Consider the following 15,633-nt stretch of genomic DNA (forward strand, 5'->3'; position numbering starts at 1 on the left):
CTTGATTTGATTAAAATCTCATTTTTATATAAAATCTTTTTTCTAGAAATTATACAATCTTTCCGATGCATTTGATTTTTGGCGCGTTCAGCAGACCACAAGCCGCTCATTAGCAGTCGAACGTGATTGGCTCTTACTTTTAGAACCAATCAAATACACTTGCACCTTGCACCGCGCAGCGCGTAAAGCGCGTTGCACGCAGCGTCGTCTGCTATATGTTTGCATATGTTGGTTATGTATATGCATGATGCGTCAATGCGACGGTATTGAATACGTGTGCATTGTGTACCGCGTACGAATCAGTACAAATGTTGTGACTCTCTCGTTGAAAGTTCATGTTGTTATAGAAAAAATCTCATAAGAAAGAAAAATTGCAAAGAGAATCAACGAACCGCAAGCATGGTAAGAGAGCCGAAGAGATCAGTGGAAACGGAGGAACCGCGAAAGATCTGTTCAAGATCTGTTTCTCAAAAGGAGAGTAATCGAGGTTAATAATTCAGCAGAATGACTTTACAGTTTCAGTTCGGGTTCAACATGTTCCCGGAGATTCCGCGGCCCTTCAATACCCAGTACAAGTGCTTTTCAGTGTCGATGTTACCTGGAACCTATCGCCAGGATGTCGAGCGTGGCGGCAAGAGTGAGTATCGACGCTATCGACTGACAACTAAATGAAAACAGGAAGGATTCTTTGTATCGGTCCGTTTTCTTTCAGTAATCATGCCACCATCTGCTCTGGAACAGCTCACCAGGCTCAATATCATTTACCCAATGCTATTCAAACTGACCAACAAGAAAACCAACAGAATTACTCATTGCGGTGTACTGGAATTCATTGCCGACGAAGGCAAAGTCTATTTACCTTATTGGGTTAGCAAGGATTGCATTATATATATAAATCGCAGTAAATAAATTTATAGATTACTATATCTCTCTTGTTACAGATGATGCATAATCTTTTGCTGGAGGAAGGTGAGCTATTGAATGTAGAGAGCGTGTCACTACCAGTCGCAACATTCTCGCGCTTTCAGCCACAGTCGGAGGACTTTTTGGATATTACAAATCCGAAGGCCGTATTGGAGAACGGTCTGCGCAGCTTCGCCTGCCTAACCACGGGCGACGTAATTGCGATAAAGTACAATCAAAAGATTTACGAGATGTGCGTGCTCGAAACCAGACCTGGTCCGGCAGTTAGTATCATTGAATGCGACATGAATGTAGAGTTTGCGCCACCGGTAGGCTATAAAGAGCCAGTAAGAAAGACAAAGAAGGAAGAGGATGACATAGAGCACCTGGCTGATTTGATGCCGGCACAGACTGGCTTTGTACCTTTCCAAGGTGAAGGCGTCCGGCTGGACGGCAAAAAGCGCAAAGACGCGCCCAAGCAGGAAACTGTAGCCACAAAGCCGACCTATGTCCGGGGAATACCCGATTATGATTATCAAATAGGCACTCTCAGGTTCCTGCGAAACATAAAGCCAACGAATAATAAGGAGGTAAGGACTCGTGTTGGAATTCTGTATCGCGGCATATAAAATTATAAATAGAATTCTTTTCTGAATTTTGTTGCATAATGCAGATCTAACGTGAGTTTAATTTATATCGCACATGATTTTTCGTGGTATCATTATTAATATCGCTTGTTTCAGACGAAAGATCCAGACGAGTTTAAGGCGTTTACTGGTGAAGGGTTTACTCTCCTGAGAAAATCCAGAAAATGATAGAATAACGAGCGATTGTTTATTACTTTTAATTTATAAATAAATATTTACGAGCGTTTGTCGGAGCGAATGTTGTGGAATGATATTCTTTTGTTATAAAAATATAATTAAATGTGATAGTCAACTTTTTGCTCCAATTCTTGATATTATCTAAATCTCATCACTATTTCAACAAGTTACGCGCGTCTTTATTTTTCCGTCACATTTCTAAGCAAAAAGAAACATTGTTCCATCTTTCGTGTCGTGTCTTTCTATGGAAATAAAGGGATTACATACCAAGCCATATAAAACAATTCTATAAAATCATATATAGAAACTTAATTATTAAGGACAAATCTTGACTTTTTTCAAAGTGATATTCTCTATCGATCCATTTTTAAATCCGAGAGAACTTACTTTACGCATAATATTGATATTGCTTTATTTGCAACAAATATGCGATTCAGTAAGTATACTTAAACGTTAAGTAATTAATCAATTAATCCAAGACACATTAAAAGTATCCGGCGAATGTTGAATATTTATGCGCGTAATCGCATTCGTATTGAATTTAGGATATAATCTATAATAGACGTAATTTGGAGATTCCATCGGAGATTTCTCTAACTCTTCTTATATTCGATTCTTTCCACTTTAACTTCGTCTCCGACTAACTGGTACACGTAAGTAACCACTGTTGAGCTTTGAATGTCCATCAATACGAATGACGGTATAACTGATCTAAAAAGAAAGAATTATGTTTAAAACAGGATTCTTATATGGGATTTCCTTATTTTTTCTGAGATAATAATTTATAAATTTATAATTAAAAGATTGCGTCACGTGGCTAAATTTAAAAAAAATATTTCTAAAAAAAGAGAAATTTGTTAGAATTAAACTTTTGAAAAAAGTAATATTTTTTTCTGAAAAACATGTTTCCATATTCATTTTTATATTACTTGTACATCTTTTTGGAAAAGACTTACGTATCTAGAGGATTGTAAGCTCCGGTAGCTGATCCAGGATTGATGTAGAATTTATTTTCATGCTCGTAGGCTTCGAATTTATGCGTGTGTCCAGATATGAGAATATCGACATCTAATTGCCTTTGTATCAAGGCTAAAGATTCTGGATCACCCCACGGCACTACTTGATGTCCATGGGAAAGTCCTATTCTGAACTGGCCCACAGTAACTACTTTCTGTTCCGGATAATTTAGATTCTGTAAACAAATAAAATTGTTTGCTTTGACGTATTTAACGGTCTAGTTATTTCAATTACGTTTTAATATTATTCTATATTTTTGTGTCAACGTGATTAAATAAAACTGTTAGAATAACGCATACCTCATCGAAATCTCCTCTGACTACGTGCACATCACTGGCTAGCGTTTTGAGATAATCATAGGACTCTTTTGTACAAAGATTGCCAGTACACAAGATGTGCTGTATTCTTCCTGGTACTAGCAGCTTCTTGAATTTACTCGGAAGGCTACTACATCTGTGTGGAATATGCAAGTCCCCCAATACCAACACAAGCTGCAACAAGTTTGTTTTTGTATCTGCTTTGGAACAAGAGATTTCGAAATCTTTGCGTATGTCATTATATTGAGTAAGTTGCTTTTTTTCTAAATAAAAATATATACATTTTTTAAGTTAGAAAACTGTAAGGAGAGAAATTGACCTTTATAAATTATTGAGATAAACTGAAATAAACTGTTAAATTCTTATTCATAAGTAGGAGACGATTAAAGAATAAAAAAATTAGTTATAAAAGGAGCTACTGACTACACACGATACAAGTTTAAATACATTTAATACAGACGGAAACTATAAAATGACGTTTCACACCGCCCGCTTTAAGGTTAGATTAATAAAACGATTAGTTTTAGATTTAGTACACTTATAGGTTATTTTTGTGTTACTCACCATGATTTTCGTAATTAAATCCTTAAGCTAATATATATTTCGATACTTATAATCTCGCGATATCAGTATCTGCTATATTTCTATAATATAATGCACATTGCGCAGGAGGCAGGAGGCAGGGCAGCAGAAATAGCAGAAACGTCAAACATGACACCGGAAATGTACAGCATACGTGACAATTGCGGAAGATTATCGAAATATGAAATTTTAATATTTGAATGAAATTTTGTATTTTATAAATAAGAGAAATAAAATAAGATATGTGCATTAATAACGCGAAACATTTATCTTGTAAATATTTCTCGACAATCTATTTCCCCACTAAAATGCACTAAACCGTCCGCAATTCCTAGAATTTCAAGTCTCAAATGCAAAAATTTCGAAAATGAAGAGCAGGAGTTCAGGGGCATCGGGGAAACATGATCTGCAAGGAGGTTGAATCTAAAATTTCAATCTAAAAATCTATCTAGAATTTCAAGAATTTTCCAATTTAAAAAAATTTTCTAATTTTGCTAATATTTCCAGCAATTCCAGCTCATTCGCAAAATTTTTCTCACAGTTGCGGATCTGCGATATTATTTCGTCTATGACATAACCTATTTGGTCTTTTATCCTGAAACCATGCAGGAAGAACCTTAAATTATTATTATTTATAGCCGCGCGTGAAAGTTCGAATGAACAGTGCGTTGTTCTGCTAAATTATTATTAAATCGAGAAACATTTTACACTTTCCTAATATTGCCTGCGCAATATAATAGAAACATAAAAAGTATTCGACATGAAATGCGTCGTACCTGGCGGAAACGTCAAAAGTAAATCACTCTCTTAATTTATGTTATGTAAATAAATCAGAACTGCTGTTTTACAACGCAAACAAAAATCACCAATTTCATTTAACATTTACACTACTAGTTTGTTTTGTACTGCATATTTTATTATTTACGAGAAATATTCGTTAAAACGTAACTGCACTACGAGTTAATATAATAATAAAAATTTTCTAAATATTTAACATATACAAGTGAAGAATTTCAGATTAATAATTTTACGAAGCTTCTCGACAATAAATTACTGATAAACTTTTTCCGATTGATACAGTCTTGGCAAAAGCCGTACACATGCTGGCGAAGATTGGAGATGAGATATACGTGAATCCGCAAGAAGAATCTATGTCTTTTCGCACGGTGAATATGGCAAAATCAGCATACTCTGACTTCACATTCGACAAAAATTTCTTCTCCTATTACACTCTTGGAGATCTCGAGGAAGAAGAGGCACAAAAGTGCAAAATTTCAATAAGGGTAATATCTGCTTCAGCTACAAATTTATGTACAGGATATTAATCTATGATATTAATCTATTTACAGAGCGCAATGACAGTCTTCAAATCTGCACATATGTTGGACAAGCAAGTGGAAACTTGTCACGTTCATTTGGAGGTAGATGCTTGCCATTTAGTGTTTATCCTAAAATACAAAAACGGTATCAACAAGACCCACCTGGCGCCTATTTTGGATTCAGAAAAGTTGCAAGTATACACTATAAAAGCATTTTTTCGTTATACTTAATTCTTGGATGTAATTTAAAAATCATTTATCAGGTTTTGACAAAACCTAGTTAGTTCTATCAATTACGGCATCTCCAAATATATTCTAAAAATTTGATAAATAATAACATTTCGTATAACCGTATTATAAAAAAAAAAAGGAAATAAATACATCCGAGGATTAAATTTTCACCTGAACCGTTGATCATATCAGAATAATGAAACTGTGGATTTAAATAGGCATCGTACACTAAGGCTGGTATGTCTAACGAATTGATGTCGCGGGGTCGAACATTAATGGACGCTTTGCAAAATTTTCCACAAAATTTGATTGAAATAACGCTCGAGGTAACGTCGCTTAAGCTGTTGTTCAGGAATTACGTGGACGACGCATCAGGTAAATCAAGCGTGCCATTCCTAGCATATATGTATAAAACATAAAACGCAAAATAACGTAATATATATTATTGTCGATTAATGTCAATTAATACTATAATCGTATATTACGCACAGTCATGGTACATACTACGCGTACCCAGCTGGCTCTTGGTCCCGGAGAATTTGATCGTTACGCGATTGGCAACGAGACAAGCGTTACGTTTTGTTTGAAAGAGGTCAGAGCTTTCCTCGCTTTCAGCGAGAGCGTGGGCGTTCCAATTGTCGCAAGTTTTGGAACAGCAGGAAGGTATACGTTCAAATTCTCAAGCTCTTAATATTGTTTCGATATACCAGTAGTAGAAAATTTTAGCATGTTTCTATTTTAATAATTCTTGATCTCTTGCGCGTTACATTTTTCAGACCAATATTATTTACGCTGAAGAGTCAAGCCTTCGAGACAAACTTGCTGTTGTCAACTCTAAGCCCAGACAGTGATAGTCAATCGGACTCGTCGGTTGTCAGCAGGCAAATACAGTCTGTTCGAAGAAAGAATGCTTCTTCAAGGGGCACGTCTAAACGCGCCAACAAATTTTCCAGTCGAACGAAGAAATCTAAACCTGAAGTCAGTGATATATTCAAAAGACCAGCGGAAGAGAAAAATCAGTCGGACAAAACGCTCGACCAAAACAGGAATGCTTCTATCGATATCGTTTCTGCAAATAATTCTGTAAATGGTGTTCGAGAAAGAAATTTGCCGGAACAAAGTCGTCGCTCTGTTGCGTTCAGTCCTGCTAGTACATCTTCGGCGACTGGGAAAAAGATTTCGGAGGACCAACAAAAGCTGGTAAAGTCAGTATTTTCTAGTATCGCAAAGAGGAAATTGACGGACGACGAGGAAGATCGTGAGAAGGAGCGAGAAGTTGCAGTAGACTGCAATAATTGTGAAGAGAGCGCGCTACAGTCGCCGCCGCGGTGTCAAGTGGCTAAGAAAGCAAGACTGGTGTTCCAGAAATGTTTTCAGAATACCTTTGATCCCCGAATGTTACCCGGTCACGACACTATCCTGGTAGAGGATTCCGATGAGAATAACAGTGATTAAGTATATTTTCTTGTGAAATTTGGAAGAATTTCTATAACGACAAATCAGAGAAACTTTTATTTGCACAGTAATAAAATACTAATTTTATAACACAGATTTTTCCAAAAAATTAACCAAGATAATGTTTAAAGTAAATTATTTAATTAATTTATTAGTTTGAATAACACTTTTTATTTAGATCAATGATTAGTCTTTTTCTTTTTCATGAAAAGCGATATGTTTCAATAACTAAATATTAAGTTTTTATATAATTTTATGTAGAGATTTTCAAATAGAAAATCTTAAAATTTATTAATGTATTACGTTTTTTTTTCAATATGAAGTGATTCAATTATGTGTAAGCTCTCATTACTCTTGGTTAACATACCAATTTTTTTAAGTTAGTTTCAGTTATATGGGATCTCATAAAAAATCTGGTCTATATAGTTTATAACAAAAGCATATCATGCACAACGCAGCGCAAAGTTATCTAAAAGAGAATAGTGTTCGCGAAATAGATCTTGAACCATTGTATATAAGTTTTTTGTAAAAATGTTATTGTAAATAAAAATATCTTTATACAAAAAAATCTGAGAGTAGTGCGTGAGAAGTCTGCCCCTCTTGGACTTGCTCATTTTCCATAATTTTAATGACAAAAATAATTACAAATAGAAAAAAATACATTCAATGTACGTGTGTACGCGTAGAAAAGTAGAATTTCCATTATATATTTACTATAATTATTATATAAATAATAAAAGCAATCTTATTGTGTGAGACCAGAAAAATTAAATATATACTTAATTTTTCACAACTAATGGAAATTCCAAATTTATATCACCAAAATTAATTCTATTGGAACACTGCACAGTATATACGTCACAGTGACACGTGCTTATTCTAACTTGACCCGATAATGCATGTAAACTCCTAACCCTCCTGTCCTCCTCGCGTTGTACTACGTACGCGCGTCGGACGCGTTTCCCCGTTTCATAATTATACGGTATTTACGACGGCGATATTTACACGCGGAAGGATCTCGGAGGATAACGAAGAGAAATATGAGCGGAATGAGGCAAATAGTGTTTAATCTAACTGCTCTGACTAGCGTGGGTATGGGGGGCTGGTACTTGGGCAAGTTCTCCGAACAGAGGCGATATTCGAAAGACAATGAAACGAGCGTGTTATCAGCGACGCATATCCGGAGCATGCCAGGTTTGCCTCTGTTCGGCACGGTTTCGGCGGCCATCCCCTTGACACCTGCCGAAAGCGACCACGATATGGGCTCCAAAGTGTCATCGACCGTCACAAGGGTGTCGCAGGTGGGATTAAGGATGATTATAAAGATTAACTAACCCCCTCCCCTCCTTCATTTATATATCATTGGAGATTACAAACAATTTGCAATGCTGGAAGCTGGCACCGATAACAATAACGAATAATTTGATACTTGACAAATTTATTGGCATGTGATGATTTAGTAATAAATAATCTGGTCGCATCAAGAGTATGAAAGGAATTAATTCAGTAACTTGTCGACGCATAGAAATTTTGCTGAATTGTTTCTAACACCGTTGTTGCTTTAAAAGTTCTAACGATCGTACTGGATATTGATAATATTGCGACAGATTATGAAATTTGGTTTTCCCGGATTGGATCATGTCAGGTCCTACGAGGATTTTGTGCTCTCTTACGACAGGCGAAACAGAGTTGCTCATTGGGTGTTTGAACACTTGACCAAGGAAAGGTTGCAGTACAACAAGGAAGCGGATCGTTCCAAGTGCGAATTCAAACCCGATCAGAGCATACACCCTTTCTTCAGGTGAAGAAATATAGAATTTCTAATATATAATTCTCTCTCAGATTATTCCTTAGAAATCTGAAAGAGAAAGTTTGCTTATTTAATTCAATAGACTAAATTGATCTGAGATTAATTTAATCTTAATTTTGACGATGTCAACAGATCGGAGAATACAGACTACAAAGGAAGCGGCTATGATCGTGGTCATCTGGCGGCGGCTGGAAATCATAGAGTGAACCAGAAACACGTGGAGCAAACTTTCTTCCTCACTAATATGGCACCACAGGTTGGAAAGGGCTTCAATAGAGATTCCTGGAACAGGTTGGAGAAACACGTTCGGAAATTGACAAATGTCTACAAGGACGTTTACGTGTGCACGGGACCGTTGTACCTTCCCAAGTGCGTTTGCTTGCTGGCAGTTTCCAGTTTTGCTTTGAATCTTGTCTATTTTTATATTGTTATATGCATTTATAGAAGAGAAACGGATGGAAAGAAATATGTGCGTTATGAGGTGATAGGCGCGAATCATGTGGCGGTGCCTACGCACTTTTACAAGGTGATCGTCGGCGAAACCAACGACGGCAAGCTCGAAATGGAAGCTTTTGTGATGCCGAATACGCCGATTGACGATAACGCGCCGCTCACTAATTTTCAGGTACTACTTTGCATTTCAAGAAATTATAAAATGTGGAAATGATATTAAACTATGTAGGATACATTTTGTATCTATAAGTATGTATTTAAGTGTATCGTCGCAATATAAACGTAATTAAATTGTCAATACAATTGCTTATTAATTGGAAGCAAATATTAAAATTAAACGTATTGAAGTAATTGCACGAGTGTAAAAAATAAGCGATGTGTATGAAACTTATTCAATGTAGAACAAGATATAATAAATTTATATGATAAGAATCTGATCAATTTTTTCAACAGGTGCCACCAGACAGCATCGAACGCGCTGCCGGGCTTTTATTCTTTGACAAAATATCGCGCAATAAATTAAGCAAAGTGAACGGCAAGAACACGAGCTAGATTTGAGACGACTGCTCAATTCACTCCATTACCTTTTCCTAACCGATAGAAAATTCCCACGTTTCAGATATTCAGATTGTAAAGAGTTTTAATTTCTGACGCACCATCGATCGTATATTTAAATCTAGTCGATTATTTTTTAGCTCATTGTAGTACATATTATAATTTATACAAGTTTTATCAATCACGATGTTTTATATTATTCATACGTACTATGTATTATTTTAGCTGCTCTGTATTTTATCGAATAATAAAGATACAAATATATATTTGTCGATGTGTTAATCAATTCGTTTGTTTATACATGCGTTTATTGATTTTGCATTGCTTCTGCATCTTCTCGCAGTTTATACCCGCGTATCCATATTCGCATGTGCACGAATAGTCATCGTTTTGATGGGGTCGTATGACGTTGTCGGCGGCTGCGTGGGTGCCGGAGTAGTGATAGTGATAGTGGTATGGATCATCGTCTGATTCGGATAAGGCTCCGAACAGTCCTCGATGTTAGCAACAAACGCTCCTTAAATGGAGTTCCTCCTTCTTTCTTGCGATGGAATTAATATAATTATTATATATTTTTAATTATCATATATACATGAAAATTTCTGCAGATAAATTGAGCGGATTTTTTTATATTTATTCAGATTTCTACAAAGAGAGAGAGAGATATATGTTGGCGGGAAACGCCTCCAACATCACCCTTCGCTCATCTTCAGTATATTTTACTTTTATATATATATATAAAGAACCTATGGACGGATGAAATGGATATAATTAATTTGCCAGATTACGATTTTTTAAATAAATATATTAATTAAGTGTACAGTTTTTATACGATACAATTCTTCTTTTGTACAAATATACAAGCAATATTTGCGCGATAAAATACAGAAATACATATGCATTTGTCCTTATAATTGCACTTTTCACATTGCCTTTTTCCTTCTGCTTATATTATATAAATAAAGATGAATAAAAATAAAGAATTAAAAATTATAATAAAAAATAATAGAAATCATTAATATAAGTCTTATATAACGTATCCATTTTGCGCTTACTACGTAACTACGTGACAAATATGAAAGAGAGTAACACAAAAGTGGTTAAAACAGCCAATGTTCACATACTCTTTTTTTCCATTATTTATCCATTATTTATAAATAAAAAAAATTTATATATATATTTAAAATAAAAAGGAATTAATATATATATATATATATTTTTTTTAAATTAAAATTGATATTTCTTTAATATATAAATACTGAATTTGTGGTATCACATTTGTGAAACTAAAGCATTTTTACTTATAATACAATTTATTATTCCAAAAATGGGACCAAATTCTTTATATCGTAATTACAGAATTAATTATTCTTGAATTCGAATCTACTCAAGTAATTTGGCAATACTTCAAGGATATTGCTTCGAGAGGGCGATATCACTTCTTCATGAATTTCATGAACGAGACAGGATATTTCTCCAATTGAAAAAGGAGTCAGAGGAAACCGTGTCCAGCAATAACCGCTGGAATAAATCCTTCCCTGCCATCCCTGGAGCGCACCCAGAACCAATCGTTCGTGTGGTCACTCAATAAGGCGACCACATCGCCTTTCGAAACTGTCAGGGCGTTTGCGGCACGCGCCTCGTAGTCATTCCTGATCACCAGAAGCGTGTGCCGTGAGCCTTTGGTGCGTGCGTTTGCCGCTGCCCTCAGGTACAACCGATCGACACTGCGTTCACCGCACGCCGACACTGCGTCTCTTGGTCCTCGTCTCATTCTGCTGTTGCGCCCGCGACTTGCTCCGCATTCGGACCTGGTGTCACGCAGTTTCTCCATGTCCGTCATGTTTCCTGATGGAGAAAACGGAAAAGCCAATTGGATAAAATAAAATGTAATAAAAAAGTATGATAAAAACGTAATTTATTCTATTTGATAGAAAATCCTGAGCAAAATTGAATTACGGACAAAATAAAATTAAATGGAATCTAAATTTTGCTTGCCTAATGGCCGGGGAAAAACATCGGTGGAGTCTTCCCAGCATGGTCCTCGCGTAGGTTGCGGTAAGATACCCAAGGGCAAACAGGCGGCATAGCCGACGTACCCCTCTTGTCCGTGAGGCGTTTGCACATATAACCAAGTTTGGTTCTTGAAGACGGCGTTCACGACTGTACCCAGAGGAAGAGCCATCTCATCTTGTACGCCGCCTTGAGTTTGATATAATACCGACGGGAAAGACAGGACAACTGGGATGTTTGCTGGTCTCTCTATGGATGCCTAAAATTACAATTGTAAATTGTATACTCTTTATTTCCTACAAAATAGTCTAGAAGCAGTAAAAACCAAAGAGACGCTCTCTGGGGAGTAATTATTTTATTTATAGTTTATTACTTTATATTAACACATGTATCTAGTATTCTAGTATAACAAATTTCATATTGTTGATATATAACGTCAAAAATTAGAAACAATGTCAGTTGATAAAACCCTTATCAAATTTTTATTAGAAAAATTCGTTTTTAAATCGATCGTTGAAATTTAACTGGACTAAATCTCAAATTAATTAATTATATATCAATGTTCTGAATCATCAGTATTTTAATATTTATAATATTCATAAGTATATGAAATTCTGGATATACTAATTTCCATAAAGAAATAAAAAAAATTATAAAAGTATACAAGATAAATAAAAGATAAAAAACACCTTGGTCAGGAACGCGTCGAGATCGGTGATCTCGTAGCCGAATCTGCTTGGTAATCTAGGTTTGTGCGAACGTTTGGTCCGCCTATGCCGATGTTTTTCTCGTCCGTTGGGTGTCGACGTTGATTCACGAGATACTAGGGAAGGCTCGGATACGGCTCTCTTCACTTTCTCCTTTTCCTTCGTATCTTTGAGACCGATAAATTCTTTGTCAAAGTGCTTCTCCAGAGGACTATCCAACTGCTTCTCACCGATTGTTTCTTTGCCAATAGTCTTCGAAAAGAATATTTGAAAGTAATAAAACGTACTCGTTAAATTCAAAACTATAATAAAGTTAAAATAATGAAAGAATCTATCTATAAAAGAAAGTTTATATCTCGAGTTGGGAAATGAAAAGATTAGAGTACCTTTTCGATTCTGTCGATCTTCTGAAGCCTGTGCAAAATCTTCTTCTCGCGCTTCTCAATGCTCTCCTTGTTCTCAATATTTTCCTTGCTAGCAGCGTCTTTCTCCTTGACACTTTTAACGCTTCTTCTCGAGGATCTCTTGCTGCCCCGCGAAAAAGCGTCTCGATCATTGTTTGTACCTTTTAAAAGGAAATGCATAATTTTATCAACATATACAAGATAATATAATATTGTAGCATATAATTTCTATGTTAAAAATGCTCTATTAAAAGTTTACGCGACTTTCTTATTACTCAATATGTGACTTTCGATAACGTTATACTGTTAAAAAATAAATATGAAGAATGAATAATATGAAATATGAATAATAAAAAAGAAATGACATTTACCTCCACTGCCATTAATAGTCGAATAGTTGTTAGATCCAGGACCCAAGTTAGATTGTTGTTGGCCGCGCAAGACCCACGTTAGCGAGATTCTGGGGCGTAACAGGGTGCTCGATCGTTGCCCCATGCTCGTCGTCGACGCGACGGACGTCGGGGAAGGTGTCGGCGTTCTCGAGTTGCCCGTCACGACCTGCAACGGGCAGTCCGCCACCAGGTCCACCGTCTGCACCGAACGGCCATACTCCTGGAAAATACATTCTCTGTCAGATCAAAATTTAATAACGAAGACACAAGAATAGTAGAGGAAAGACCCATATTATGAGATAGGATCCTAATATAAGATGGCGGGTTTTTTACATGGTGGGATCAAAATATGGGGCCTACATAAGGCCTTTTAGCTTAAAATATCTCATATTAGGATCCTGTCTCATAATAGGGGTCTTATTCTTCTATATTAAATCTTATTACAAAATTATATATATATATATATATATATATATATATATATATATATATATATACAAATCTTTATATTAATTAAAATAAAAAACGCAAAACGAAACATATAAAAAGTATATATATATGATCAATGAACTCAATTATATAGATAATTATAATTTGTAGAATTCTTATTTATAGCTTGCTGTAGTTTAATTATTTTTTTCTCTAGCTATTCTAAACTAATAAACTCGTTCAATATGTAGCACTCTTTTTTAGCATTTTTCGGCAGAATTAATAATCACTATATTATTTGGGGACGCGAATAATGCGCGATATTTCTCTATCGATATCGCGTCGCATCTGCATTTCTAGAACGCGACTAGCCACTCGGAACGAAGCTGAAGCAGGAAGCTAAGATGTGATACGCGTACGTTCCCTTTATATTTTTTATATCTTTTAAGAAAGAGTATATTCTTGCGAAATAAATGCCTTCCTTATGCAACTCGTTTACTTGCATTTTTTTGCTGGATTTCTAGATTAGTTATTCTCACCTTATTCTCACCTGTTTGTTTTCAAGAAATGTTGCGTATTTTTACAAATAAATTAAAGATACTGCAAAAAATAATTAATGTTCAAACTTGCATGACAGAGGAAAAATATTCAGGTATTATACGTAATATAAAGAAAAAAAATCCCCCCTCCAAATTACATAATATTAAAAAAAGAGAGACAAAAACGTATTCGAGTCTGATCGGACTTCGGCGACCCGGAAGGGGGTCCAGATAATTTGTACCGGATTCTCATCCCTCCCGCCGTCAGTGGAGGTGGAGAAGCCGTCTTTTCCCGTTCGCACAGAAAGTGGATTATTAATGCGTCTCATAGGCGTTCAATTAACCCGCGCGGCGAGTCGCCGGGATGAATTATTTGGCGGAGCTCTCTTTGGCGCAGGGTTCCGGCTCGTACTATTACCGCGCCATGGAAATTTACGGTTGTCGCCTCTTTCCTGCGCGCGAATAAATGACCGCCGCAATTTCTAAGCGTACATTAATTTTAAGCTGTTATATAATTTTTACTATATATGCACAGTTGTGACGTGGCTTTTTTAAATTGTATGTATAGGCGCGTTGTGTGCGTATATGTTTTAATATAAATTTAGAATCATATCGAACAATATAAGAATTAGAGCTAAAAAAACGATTTAAAGCACATATCAATATATTCCAACAAGGAATTATATATCTTTCTCCTCGACTTTCTATGAGCTTTTAATATGCTTACAATGTTGGCTTTTTTAAAGGAGAGGACCGAAAACGATTCGTATGATATCGTATGGTACCTTGGAGATTCTATCGTTGACCGACGAGGCTGGGGCAGCGGGATCTTCCCCTGAGATAGTTACAGCTTCCGTTTCCTCCAATTGACGGTCGATCTCGCTACTCCAGGAATGTCGCCTCTTCAGATCTCCTAAAATAAAAAATAATACAGATTTAAGAAGAACTGTTTAAAAAAAGAATAGGAGGTTGTAAGAAGAATCAGAAATGTTAAGAATTGCATGAAATTTAAAAGCATAAGCTTTTTTATAAACAATATCTGAGCATGTGAATTTCTTTTAGATTTCTTCACCAGTTAGTTTTTGAGGACATTTTGGTGTGAGAAAACTTCTCTAATTTAATTATATTTTAATCTTTATAATTGCATTGTTTATTATCTATTAGTGTGTCATCAATAATTTTTTTTAATAAAACCGTATAATTTGACATATATTTACGTAATTTACATATATTTACACAATATATAGATATATGAGTTTAAACTCTTTGTTTCTTAATTTAGAAAAAAAAATTTAGATACAGATAAATTAAGATACACATAACTGCTTGTCTTTTGGACAAAATTAAATAAAATATGTCGTAATAGAAATATAAAATATCGCAGAAATTTCATGGATCGATTTGGGATCGGCCAAGGATAATTTTTATGTATTGTATCTTTGCGTGCCCCGACTTCGCGTTCCCTTCGAAGGCGAGGACCTCGAAAAAACATTTCGGGGCCTTACACGCACGGGGATAATGGACGAGAGAATGAGCTCGTTGCTTAAACACAGTATTCGAGTCCCGTGACTTATGGGATTCGATCGGACGTGGCGTACCGTAGGGCCCGTATAGGGGGGACCCCAACCTACGAATTTGCTCGTTTACTCGCATCAGCGGAATGCCGCGGCGCCGGCGCGGCGA

The 15,633-nt window shown here is 35.8% G+C and overlaps 5 protein-coding genes across 9 annotated transcripts in view; 3 read left to right on the plus strand and 2 right to left on the minus strand.

The window, feature by feature from the left end:
• The first annotated feature begins 242 nt into the window (after positions 1-242).
• Positions 243-1,842, plus strand: Ufd1-like (ubiquitin fusion-degradation 1-like). 2 transcript variants are annotated; one of them, XM_077414168.1, is made up of 5 exons: positions 243-402; positions 517-637; positions 713-867; positions 942-1,493; positions 1,647-1,842. In XM_077414168.1, exons 1-5 carry the CDS (start codon positions 400-402, stop codon positions 1,716-1,718), a joined length of 903 nt encoding a protein of 300 aa, XP_077270294.1. In that variant the 5' UTR covers positions 243-399; the 3' UTR covers positions 1,719-1,842. The 2 variants fall into 2 exon arrangements, with proteins under 2 accessions (XP_077270294.1, XP_077270292.1); XM_077414166.1 differs by lacking the exon at positions 243-402 and having other exon boundaries at positions 505-637.
• Positions 1,843-2,122: 280 nt separating this feature from the next.
• On the minus strand, positions 2,123-3,787 carry Vps29 (vacuolar protein sorting 29). The gene is made up of 4 exons (XM_077414170.1): positions 3,626-3,787; positions 3,044-3,235; positions 2,684-2,919; positions 2,123-2,438 (listed from the first exon to the last, which is right to left on the minus strand). The coding sequence occupies exons 1-4, from the start codon at positions 3,626-3,628 to the stop codon at positions 2,321-2,323; spliced, it is 549 nt and encodes a 182-aa protein (XP_077270296.1). The 5' UTR covers positions 3,629-3,787; the 3' UTR covers positions 2,123-2,320.
• A 403-nt stretch (positions 3,788-4,190) lies between these two features.
• Rad9 (cell cycle checkpoint control protein Rad9) lies at positions 4,191-7,190 on the plus strand. The gene is made up of 6 exons (XM_077414155.1): positions 4,191-4,437; positions 4,724-4,926; positions 4,993-5,157; positions 5,412-5,568; positions 5,685-5,856; positions 5,970-7,190. Exons 1-6 carry the CDS (start codon positions 4,404-4,406, stop codon positions 6,646-6,648), a joined length of 1,410 nt encoding a protein of 469 aa, XP_077270281.1. The 5' UTR covers positions 4,191-4,403; the 3' UTR covers positions 6,649-7,190.
• A 365-nt stretch (positions 7,191-7,555) lies between these two features.
• Endog (endonuclease G, mitochondrial) lies at positions 7,556-9,687 on the plus strand. The gene is made up of 5 exons (XM_077414171.1): positions 7,556-7,949; positions 8,256-8,449; positions 8,591-8,827; positions 8,903-9,083; positions 9,365-9,687. The coding sequence occupies exons 1-5, from the start codon at positions 7,689-7,691 to the stop codon at positions 9,461-9,463; spliced, it is 972 nt and encodes a 323-aa protein (XP_077270297.1). The 5' UTR covers positions 7,556-7,688; the 3' UTR covers positions 9,464-9,687.
• A 189-nt stretch (positions 9,688-9,876) lies between these two features.
• LOC143901702 (uncharacterized) overlaps positions 9,877-15,633 on the minus strand; it is a 29,686-nt gene continuing 23,929 nt past the window's right edge. For all 4 annotated transcript variants that reach the window (XM_077414148.1, XM_077414147.1, XM_077414146.1 and 1 more), the window contains 6 exons: positions 14,736-14,863; positions 12,962-13,202; positions 12,573-12,751; positions 12,169-12,438; positions 11,465-11,738; positions 9,877-11,314 (listed from right to left, as the gene is read on the minus strand). In XM_077414148.1, coding sequence (XP_077270274.1) covers positions 10,959-11,314; positions 11,465-11,738; positions 12,169-12,438; positions 12,573-12,751; positions 12,962-13,202; positions 14,736-14,863 — 1,448 coding nt within the window. In that variant the 3' untranslated portion in view covers positions 9,877-10,958. The remainder of the gene's footprint in view (positions 11,315-11,464; positions 11,739-12,168; positions 12,439-12,572; positions 12,752-12,961; positions 13,203-14,735; positions 14,864-15,633) is intronic.

The sequence above is a fragment of the Temnothorax americanus genome, unplaced genomic scaffold (genome assembly GCF_048541705.1).
Source record: "Temnothorax americanus isolate GAGA-0224 unplaced genomic scaffold, ASM4854170v1 Scaffold36, whole genome shotgun sequence".
Lineage (NCBI taxonomy): Eukaryota > Metazoa > Arthropoda > Insecta > Hymenoptera > Formicidae > Temnothorax > Temnothorax americanus.